Here is an 11,039-nt window from a genome sequence, read left to right as displayed (position 1 = left end):
GGGTGGCCAAAGTGCCTCCTCCAAAGTGCCACCCTCCAGCCACACCTGCCTCCCCTCAGGGCCTGTCCTGGGACGATGCCCAAGCTCTACGCCGGCAGTCGTGAGACTGGGCAATTACTGAACTCGACCTCTAGGTATTTTGTGCTTTCCCCAGCTGTGAAAATGGAGGTACTTCGACCCCCTCGCTGGGACAGTTGGAGGAAGGGAAGCTGAGGTCAGCTGAGCAGAACACCCAGGGCATCCCCACACTCTCACCCCAACACTGCCCGCTGCACTGGCATGCTCCCCACTCACCCTGACACACCAGCTGTCCCCCTCCTCTGCGTTCATGAGGACTTGTTGTTCATCCACTTCCTCCAGAAAACCTCTGGCCCCAAGTCAGGACGGGGTGCCCCGTGCACTCATGGCTCCCGCCACCTGGCCGACACCCAGCCCAGCACGCCATGGGTGTCTGCTAAGGTATCTCATCAGCACGGTCCTGAGCACCAGCAATGAGAGCTCGGGACACCAGGAGATGCCTGGGACCAGGGGCGACCACAGCACCCAAAGTCCAGGGAACTCAGGGGAGGAGGCACCGGGCCCTGCAGGGACCCCAGCCTGGGACCAGGCGAAGACAGAAGCGACAGATGCTGCAGCCCTGAGGTGGAAGGATGAGGACACACGGAGGCTTTAACACACTTTATGTGCACGCCCTCAGCAGCAGTGCTGGCGCCTTGCGTCACACTTCTCCAGGAAGACCTCGCACTCAGCTCAAGCTCGGCCCTGACCAGACTCCATGATACACGTGAGAAATGAGAGCTGTCCCCAGTCGCCAAAAAAAGGAAGGCTGTCATTAATATCCCCAAATCTTGGCCAGGCCAGACGCTGTCAGAGAAAGGATGGTGGCAGCCTCCCCCGGCACAGGAGGGGCAGAGCCCGGCTCGGAATGGAAGGAGCAGGGCTCAGAGCCGGGGCTCGGGCAGCTGCGCTTGGGTGTCCCACAGAGCGATGAGCCGGTCGGCCTCCCTCCAGCCAGACAGCAGAGCCCCGTGCGTGGTGGAGTAGAACGCCCGATGTGTGGCTTCCCCTGCAAACAGGACCTGGAAAGAGAAGCCGGGGTTAGCACGGGGCACAGGAGTCAGGCTGTGGCCACACGACTGCCACCGTGGCCCCAGAGCTGGGGGCAAGGGCGTGGCTGTATTCTTCACTAATCCCACGGAGCCCCAAGACATCCGGAAACATGAGCAAACACGCCTGGAACCAAATGTTACTGCAAAATGGAAAATTCAACAGACCGTTTGGGATGCAATGTTAAAGAACATCGCCCAAAATGCAGAGTGACAAACCAAAGAGATGGAAATTAGGAGGGAAAAAGATAAGAAAATTTGAGGACCAGTCCAGCATCCAAACAACAGAAATCTCAGCAAGAAAAAGAGAAGAAAAAAGAACAGAGAGAAGAAAGCAAATCTAAGAGACTCTCCCAGCTGACAGCAGTCGCAGGGTGGAAGCTCCGTGAGGTGCGAGGCAAGGTGCAGGGTGGCGTCAGTGTGGGGGAGTGGGGCAGGTGCTTGGTGAGAGCAGGGCCCTAATGTTCTTCCAAGCTTCCTAGGAGGTAGGAAAGAAAGGAACCTGAATGTCCCCGGACTTCCCCACTGCAGCACCGGAGAATGTCTTCCACACCTGAGGGCAGTGACTCTCGAACTAGGGTCTACACCCAGTGTGTGGCTCTTACACGGCTACAAGTTTTTGGAGACGCCTCCCACTGAAAGGTAGGCTCTGCGTCCCGCCCCGGGAATCTGGGCAAGCGTGTGACCGCGCTGGGCAGTGGAGTGTGGCCCAGCCGCACCGTCTGGCACCCAGCAGCGTCCTGCTCCCGGGCACACCTGTGCTAAGAGTCGTGGGCACCACGTGGGCAGCCGCATGAGGTGCCATGCTGTGAGGAAGCCAGGGCCACACAGGCCACGGGCAGGCACTCCAGTCAGGGTCCCTGCCCAGGGCAGCTGTGCAAGAGAAGAGGCCTCAGATGACCCCCGCCCCAACCCTGCGTGATCCCCATAGGTCGTCTTCCCAGCTGAGACCCCAGACATCAAATGGCAGAACCACACGGTCCCTTGTGCCCACCTATAGGATCTGTCATCATAATAAAGTATCTGTTTTGTACCAGTAGGTTTTAGGGTGGTTGGTTCTGTAGTGACAGGACTGGACCACCTAAGTATAAGGGTAGAAAAAAGACATTTCCACACCTGCAAACTTTCCCTAAACATTTACCTCCATGCACCCCCCTCCTCAGGAAGCTACTGGAATAAATGCTCCAACACAGTAAGGGTGGGGCTGGGGGCAGGCAGGCAGGGTGTGGGCTCCGGGCAGGTAGGGCATGGGCACGGGGCGTGGGGGGGGGGGGGGGGGCAGGCCACAGCGGTGCCTGAAGGGGCTGGAGCTGACTCTGGCCCGAGGGAAGGAAGCGGGAGACAATGTAAACAGCAGAACCCAGGCAAAGAAAATGAGCCTGCACACTCTCTCCCATGCTCACATACATGCTGCACACACTCACACTGAGAAACACGCTCACATCTACAAAGAGGCAGGAAAAGGAGCCGCAGTTTCCTTGCACCCAGGGGTGGACAGGGCCTCACCCAAAGTACTGCTGCACGCATGGGGAGCTGGGGGGCACAGGAGTGAAGAGAGCTAACACCTTATCGGCCATAGCGAGAATTCAGTGATGCTTAAAAGTGAAAATTCAAGGAGCAACGTTATCAAACAAGCAAACCGAAAAGAGATCATAAAGTACATGGAAAACTGAACAGTGTTGGACAATATGGAGGAATTAGTGTAAATTCGTAACTGCGATAACGATGTTATAGTGACACATCTTCAGAGGGCATCCCTCATCCTTTAGAGACGCACACGGAAATATGTGCAGGAAGATGATGTCACCTGTGGGGCACGCTTCATGATCACGGGGTTGGGGGAGGTGAGTGACCGCCGCCACCTGACAGCTCGGAAGTCGGAGATGGAGACCCAAAGGTTCCACCTGCTTGAGCACACATTCGAAGTGTTCCACGACTGCATGCTTTGGGGCAGGTAGACGCGCTATTTGGAGATGTGATAAACCTGGAGGGGAGACTCCGCCAGAATAGTCTGGGAAGGGGGTGTCGGGCCCTCCACCAGCCTGCTATATCTCGTGTTATTTTATTTTGTTAGCCAGCACTGCCGAACTCTCTGATGCTTCAGTCTATGCGCATGTAGAATTCTGATAAAATAATACATGCGTAACAGTTCACAATTTCAAGAAGCCCACGGACTCCGCCCACCCGCCGCCTCACCTGCGCCTCCGCGCCGTCCGCAGGCAGGGGCTGCGCCAGCAAGTCCACGTCGTCCCCGGAGCTGCCCACCGCCACGTAGCTGTAGGAGCCCCTGGTGTACGGGGCGCTGTGCCAGCGCGAGCGCAGCACGCTCCTGGGCGCGGGGAGCTCGGCGTTTCCTGAACCCAGAGACACGCGTTACCCCTGCACCGTGGGCCGCCTGGCCCCAGCCGCTCTTCCATTTAAGACCCCGCAGCTGGACGGGGCGCCTGGGTGGCTCAGGTCATGATCTCTCGGTCTGTGAGTTCGAGCCCCGCGTCGGGCTCTGTGCCGACAGCTCAGAGCCTGGAGCCTACTTCGGATTCTGTGTCTCCCTCTCTCTCTCTGGCCCTCCCCCGTTCATGCTCTGTCTCTCTCTGTCTCAAAAATAAATAAACATTAAAAAAAATTAAAAAAAAAAAAAAAAGACCCCGCAGCTGGAAAGTCAGGAAACTACCCGGAATGAAACCCAAGCCACGAATGTATTCATCAGAGGGCTGCCTCTGTCTTACCCGCTTTGCTTAACTCAGAACCCCCAGAAACAGAAAAAAAGAAGTGGAAAGTGTTCGCAAAGCCATTTCGGTTCCTCAGAGATGAACACTCGAGTGACCCCACTAATAGAAGGGAGGACTGTCCTAGAGGCTCACAGCTCCCAGTTCACTTCTGCACAGCTGGTGCCCTGGTTGCCCTACAGAGTTCACCAAGGGGCCCAGGTGGTGCCCTGGCAGCACCCGTGCCCAGTACCTGTCACCCTGCGGAGCACTTGGGTCAGAGACAGAAGCACTTCCTCGTCGGACAGGGTCTCCATGAACTCGGACTCCAGCCCAGCGATGAACCCACAAAGGACGTGGGCAGACCTGCGTGGGGAGACACACCCCTGACATGCCTGGCCCCCGGCCAGCTGTGGCCACAGTCACCTGTGCCGGGCGGTTCTGCAAGTGTGGGCCACAAAGTCCAGGGTTCTGTGAGGTCAGAGCTCATTTCACAGGGCACCTGGGTGGCTCAGGCAGTTAAGCATGGACTCTTGTTTTCCCTGGGGTCATGATCTCACGGTTCGTGGGTTCGAGCCCTGCACCAGGCTCTGTGCTGACAACTCAGAGCCTAGAGCCTGCTTCGGATTCTGTGTCTCCCTTTCTCTCTCTCTCTCCCCCTCCCCGGCTCACTCTCTCTTTCTGTCTTTCAAAAATAAATAAAATGTTTTAAAAAATTTTTTTAAGAAATAGTTACTTTTCATTTAAAAATGATATTTATGTTAACATGGTATAGGCTTACCATTTAAAAATAACAATTTTTAAATTTCTCAGTTTTAATCTCTAATTGGTAAATGCTCAGATACAACCACATAAACAAAAGCTCTTTGGGATCCTCGATACTTTTAAAGAGTATAAAGGGGGTTCCTGAGACCACAAAGTGTGAGAGCCACGACGTGTCCCCAGGACTGTCATGCCCACCAATGTCCTGAGCACAGAGCATAGGCCAGAGAGCCAGGCGTAGGGAAGCTGGCCGGGCCCCCCAAGCCACTGCTCCACCACCCATCCACACAACCACGGCCACATTTCTGAGCCCTGGAGTCAGCTTCATCCTCAGTGCAAAGGAGACATGCAGGGTCCCTCGTAGGCTGGAGGAGCCCGTACATCCTACTCTCATGACCACTGGGGATGCTCTATGCCGGCAGGCATGCCTGTGTTTTGTCCTCCAGGCCAAGAACATGGTCCCCGATCCTACCCCGTCTCTGTGTAGAAACTGGACCACAACATACTAACCACGTCTTTTGATCTTGCTGGAAAAATCAGCACCCCCCCCCCAAATTATTCATGGTCTTATTTCTGAGTAAACACCGAGTCCAGAGTTGCCACGTTATTTATGTTTTATGGCTGGGCCACACAATTTAGCCACTGATGGGTCTTTGATTCCATGACTTGTAAGGGTATTTGCTCAATTACTACAACAGGTTTAAATACTGTCTTCCAGCTACAGACACATCCATGTTTCAAATTCCTCCTGAACCCTACATGCCCCAGCTTCCTGGGGATTTCAGGAAATACTTTCTTACTGATTGAACATTCCTGCCAGGCCACCGGCACATTCCAGGCCCCCAGGCCCGGAGATACGACAAGCTGCACACAGCAGGCTTCTGTCTGTCCCTGCAGGGGCTAGCCCCCTGGTGTCTGTCATCAGGCTCTGGCTGCCCTTGGGATCCCACCCAGAAATCCTCCAGAAACACCTCCCAGTGAACCAACACACCGCTGATTCTCAACCAAACTAAGGCCAACGAGCCAGCCCCTTCAGAGCTCACACCTGAAGCTTCCTCAGAGAAACCCAAGAAGCATACGTACTCGAAGGAAGGCAGGACTAAAAAGCCAATAAGCTTCTTGAACCAGACGTGCTGGAGCTCGGAGGCGCCGTCCTGCAGGGGCGACGTGTCTTCCCACACCACCTGGATGAACTGGCAGTCTGGCTCCCAGAAGGGCTCCTCAAACTCCAGGAAGATTTTATTGTTGGTCCCAAAGCCTATTTTCCTGATCGCTTCTGCCTTCTGGGTGGGCAGCGGGGGCTCAAAGAAGGTGTCCAGACGTTCTTTAAGAAAACCTGGAATTCATAAGTGGACCCAACTTACACCACATCTCTTAACCTGGAGGCGAGAGTCACACCCCGACCCCCGTCAGAGGAGTCAGAGAAGAGGCCTCCAGGGACCCACACCAGCCCCAGCTCAACTGGGCTCCCAGATGCCGGGCTGGCTCTGGCCATCTCTGGACTCAGCCTCAGTGAGCAGCACCACCGTGGAGGGACACAGAGGGCCCCGTGGCCAGCTGGTCAGGCAGGTGCCGGTGGCACACCCCCGAACCGTTCTCAGGACAGTTTCCCCTTCTAAACCTTCCACCTCGTGACGTCTGCAGTCCATGCTGACGTGGATTGGTTTGGAGGAGACAACAAACAGGCTTTATCCAGAAGCTACAGAAAGAGTATCTGCATGACAAAAAATTATATCTTGCCCAGAGTCAAACAACGAGGTGAGATGTTTGCAGCACAAGCCAATCTCCTTAAGACAGAGATATCTTGAAAGGCAGTGAGTAAAGGACAAACAGCCCAACAGGAAGCAGAGCCACAGGGGGGTCACGTGCCCTCCGGCACAGTCCCCGTCTGCCCAGCAGTTCCTCTACTGCAAGCCATGCCACAGACACGTTCGCACATGTGTTTTGTTTGTTTTGGTTTTGGGGGTTTTGAATTTTATTTGAGAGAGAGGGAGTGTGTGTGTGCGTGCATAGGGGAGCGGGACAGAGGGAGGGATGGAGAGAGGAGGGAGGGAGAGGGAGAGAAAGAGGGGGGGAGAGAGGGAGAGAGGGAGAGAGGGAGAGAGGGAGAGAGAGAGAGAGAGAGAGAGAGAGAGAGAGAGAGAGACTCAAGCAGCCTCCACACTCAGCACAGAGCCCGACACAGGGGTCCATCTTACGACCCTGGGATCGTGACCTGAGCTGAAATCAGGAGTTGGATGCTCAACCGACTGAACCACCCAGGTGTCCCACACAAGTGTGTTTAAATGCACGTGGGAAACGTTACGTAAAACAGAAAAAGTGAAAATAACCGAAACTTCCACCGATTTTAAGTAATATTGAGTAATGACATCTTCAAATAAGAAACAACTATGTGGCTACGTGACAGGTGTCCTGGCTCCTTGTGAACAATATCAACATTCACAGTAATGCACCTGCTGATTATAGCAGAGGCTCAGTTAGCACACACCACAGCAGTGAATGAACACAGACATCGGTGGGGGGAAAAACCCACGTCACGGATCTATATGTGCTGAGTTGGAAACACTGACACAAGTTGTATTAACCAAAAAGACAGGGTTGGCAAGAGAGGAGCAGCCGAAGACTATGCTAATATGTCCAGTACGATTCCACATGTGGGAGAAAGAAGTAGGTGTTCAGCAAGCTGTGTCCTGAAGGGACCCCAGGGTGCAGGCTGTAGCCACCGGGCTGGGGGGACTCTTCATCTTACAGCAGCTCTGGCCTTGCTAGGCTGGTGAACTTGGACAACTAAGTGTGGGGAGTAAGTGAGATAGCACAGACACGGCGTGGCTCCCAGCCGCTCCCATCCTTTGTCAAATTTCCAACTCCCACCAATGGCTTCTGTCTAGGGCATCAGATCTAGAATTAAATGGAACCCTCTACTTGACTCCTTTGTCAATCATACAAGGACTGAACCTGAGACCTGGCTGTCACACCCTTTGCCGTGTCCAAGAAAGCAGGGTTTGGGGAACCCCTGGAGGCAGTCCCAACCTGTCCATAAATGACCCCTGAAGAAGCAACACGTGGGCTTTCTCTTACTGTGAAACTCAATTCCAAAGCATGCAGTTGCTACAAAACACATTAGAATAATCCTGTCCAGGACTACAACGAAAATACGAGCTTAGCAGCCGAACAAACACCACAGAGCCAGCTGAGGTGGGAGAGAGCCAGAGGCCAGGGCACCTGGGATGGGTGACCAGAGGGAAACCCGTGGGGGAAAGCAGCTTTACCTAAGGGCACAGTGACAATGACATGATGTGCAGGGAAGCAGCCTCCGTCCTCACACTCCACCAACACCGGACACGTCTCCCCAGGAGAAGAGGCTTCCCGGAAGGACCCATTCCAGTGAATGGTCTTCACAGGCTTGTTAAAAACTACCACGTCCTCGGGCAAGGAGGCCATTATGCGGTTTGTGAGCCCCTGGTAGCCCCTAGGAGAGACAGAAGCGCTGGTGTCTTCAGAGGAAGCCACTGGAGGAAGTGCCCTGCAGGGAAGGAGGGAGGAGGGCAAGGGTTCCCCCCACCCCTGCCCCTGGTGGTTTCCAGTCCACCTCAGTCGGGGCAACCAGGAGGAGTCCACGAGCATGAGCAAATGGAGGCAATCGTGGGAGAAGGCCTCCTCCCTGCCCGGCCTGGCCCCCTACTTCTGATCACAGATGCCCTCCTCTGCCAGGAACCTTGGGGTGAATGCCTGGACAGCCCAGGCAGACAGAGCCCAGACGGACAAGCCTTCGAGGGTCTCTGGAATGCTGGGGGGGGGGGGGAGGGCAGGACAGCCACCCACCACAGGGGTGGGCTGTCTGTCCATCACGGGGGCTGAAGCCTTCACACAGCACTTAGCACATAAGGGGCCTCGTAAACACGGGCAGAAGAAAGCTCTGTGAGACGCACTGCCTTCTTCTAAACACCTTTTCTTGAAAATAATTATTTTTCCTAAATGAGCAAAACTAGAGAAACAAGCGATCTCTCTAAAACAGGGAAGACTAATGTCCCCCTGACCCTGTCACCCTCCCCTGCTTCCCAGCTCGACCTGAGGTAAATGGAAGAAGTCCCAGGGTGTATGGAGCGGGCCTGGGTGCGTGGAGAGGTCCAGACTTCAGAGGGGGCCTGGATGGGTGGAGGGACTGTGGGGGGCCATGGGGGGGGCCTGGGTGGGTGGACGGACAGTGGGGGGACATGGGGGCCTGGGTGGGTGGAGGGACGGTGGGGGGCCATGGGGGCCTAGGTGGGTGTAGGGACTGTGGGGGGACATGGGGGGGCCTGAGTGGGTGTAGGGACAGTGGGGGGACATGGGGGGGTGGAGGGACAGTGGGGGGACATGGGGGGGCCTGGGTGGGTGGAGGGACTGTGGGGGACATGGGGGGGCCTGGGTGGGTGGAAGGACAGTGGGGGGACATGGAGGGGCCTGGGTGGGTGGAGGGATGGTGAGGGGACATGGGGGCCTGGGTGGGTGGAGGGACGGTGGGGGGCCATGGGGGCCTAGGTGGGTGTAGGGACTGTGGGGGGACATGGGGGGGCCTGAGTGGGTGTAGGGACAGTGGAGGGACATGGGGGGGTGGAGGGACAGTGGGGGGACATGGGGGGGCCTGGGTGGGTGGAGGGACTGTGGGGGACATGGGGGGGCCTGGGTGGGTGGAAGGACAGTGGGGGACATGGGGGCCTGGGTGGGTGGAGGGATGGTGGGGGGACATGGGGGGCCTGGGTGGGTGGAGGGACGGTGAGGGGACATGGGGGCCTGGGTGGGTGGAGGGACGGTGGGGGGACATGGGGGCCTGGGTGGGTGGAAGGACAGTGGGGGGACATGGAGGGGCCTGGGTGGGTGGAGGGACGGTGGGGGGACATGGGGGCCTGGGTGGGTGGAGGGACGGTGAGGGGACATGGGGGCCTGGGTGGGTGGAGGGACGGTGGGGGGACATGGGGGCCTGGGTGGGTGGAGGGACGGTGGGGGGACATGGGGGAACTTGGGTGGGTGGAGGGACATGGGGGGCCTGGGTGGGTGGAGGGACGGTGGGGGGACATGGAGGGGGACCGGGGGGTGGAGGGCTGACTGGGCGGGTGGGGCAGGCACATACCCAGGAAAGGTGCAGTCCAGCCCCGGCAGCACGGTGTATTCCCCGAAGGGTGCGAGGGCCACCAGGTCCATGCTGTGGGTGCCGCTCACACAGCACTCCACGTTGAAGAAGCTGTTGAGGATGGCCAGCTTGAGCTTCCTGGTCTCCTCGTCCTCCGTCCAGCCAGCTGCATGCTGACTGATCTCCCTCTTCAGGTACTCCCCGACACTGGGCACTGGGGCGTCCGGCAGGTGCAGGAACTCCCGAGTCTGGTCGATGAGCCCATAGAACAGACCAGCCATCTCCACCACCAGCTCATGGCTCACACTTACCCCAGAGCTAGTGTAGGACACGGAAGGCAAGCCCACGTGGCCCCCAGTCTCAATCAGCTGGTTCTCCTCTGACAAGTCCTTTTCCTCCAGCAGCTGGTACCTGGCCGCCAGCTGGAAGACGGGGTTGCCCTGGGAGGGCCCGTGGATCCAGTGAGCACCTAGCTCTACCACGCCACCTGGGAAGGGCAGGAAATGCCACCTTGAGGTTCTCTCTCCACAAAGGCCACCCCTGAGCCCTTCTCCTGGATCACACGCAGCCCTGCCCTCCCCAAATAAGCTCTGAAAACCAGCCCAGGGTCATAGAGTCCCTGAAAGATTACAGTCCTTCATGGCAGCACCTGCTCAGACCTGGTTTAAGGGGGACACTTGAGGAGGGGGTGCTGGCCTGCACCTGCCCTGGGAGGACACGTGGAGAGCAGGCATGGGGGCAAAAGGGACACCTGGGAGTCGTCCCGAGGCTGGGGGGGCCGGGGGGGGGGGGGAGAGGTGGGGGGCGGTGCTACTTGTGGGACACAACAGGGGCGACTGCAGAGACATGGGTTACCCTCCTCCGCAGGGGCAGGCCCTGCCAACCAGGCAGCTGAGTTTCGGGGACCATTGAACTTTGGCTGATTAAGTGGGGTGGGGCGGAGATTCACTCAGGGGACCAGGTAAGGCTTCTGGGTCTGTTAACCCTAGGCGCAGGCCGGACCAGGAGCGGCAGAGCTCGGGCGACACCCGCTGGGTTCCAGAAAGGGGGTCCGGAAAGGGGTTACGAGAAAGACCGTTACCGAAGCTGCGCTCTGAGCAGATGCGGCCGCCGGCGCGGGAAGTGGCCTCCAGGACCCGCAGCCGCCGGAAGGCCGGGTGGCTGCAGAGCCTTTGCGCCGCCCCCAGCCCCGCGATGCCACCGCCCACCACCAGCACCCGCGGGCCGCGACCCGGGGCCTCCGCGCTGCCGCCACTCGACTCCATCGCGCCGTCCGGAGCAGTCGCCGCGCGTCTCCGCCGCTCTCGAGTGCGGAGAGCACCCAGAGGACCGGAGGCGGGGCGAGGGGCGGGGCGA

General features: G+C 57.7%; 1 protein-coding gene across 1 annotated transcript; it reads right to left on the bottom strand.

The window, feature by feature from the left end:
• Nucleotides 1-663: 663 nt before the first annotated feature.
• Nucleotides 664-11,020, bottom strand: PAOX (polyamine oxidase). Its single transcript, XM_043597969.1, has 7 exons — nucleotides 10,765-11,020; nucleotides 9,684-10,170; nucleotides 7,843-8,042; nucleotides 5,657-5,909; nucleotides 4,065-4,177; nucleotides 3,303-3,460; nucleotides 664-1,079 (listed from the first exon to the last, which is right to left on the bottom strand). Exons 1-7 carry the CDS (start codon nucleotides 10,946-10,948, stop codon nucleotides 942-944), a joined length of 1,533 nt encoding a protein of 510 aa, XP_043453904.1. The 5' UTR covers nucleotides 10,949-11,020; the 3' UTR covers nucleotides 664-941.
• Between the last annotated feature and the right edge of the window lie 19 nt (nucleotides 11,021-11,039).

The sequence above is a fragment of the Prionailurus bengalensis genome, chromosome D2 (assembly GCF_016509475.1).
Source record: "Prionailurus bengalensis isolate Pbe53 chromosome D2, Fcat_Pben_1.1_paternal_pri, whole genome shotgun sequence".
Classification (NCBI taxonomy): Eukaryota; Metazoa; Chordata; class Mammalia; order Carnivora; family Felidae; genus Prionailurus; species Prionailurus bengalensis.
This window is presented reverse-complemented; position numbering and strand designations above follow the sequence as displayed.

Coding starts and splice junctions, on each gene's coding strand:
- PAOX (XM_043597969.1), bottom strand. CDS start 10,948: ATGGAGTCGAGTGGCGGCAGCGCGGAGGCCCCGGGTCGCGGCCCGCGG. Junction 10,171..10,764: donor CTGCTCAGAGCGCAGCTTCG/GTAACGGTCTTT, acceptor TGCCCTTCCCAG/GTGGCGTGGTAGAGCTAGGT. Junction 1,080..3,302: donor CGGACGGCGCGGAGGCGCAG/GTGAGGCGGCGG, acceptor TTCTCTTTCCAG/GTCCTGTTTGCAGGGGAAGC.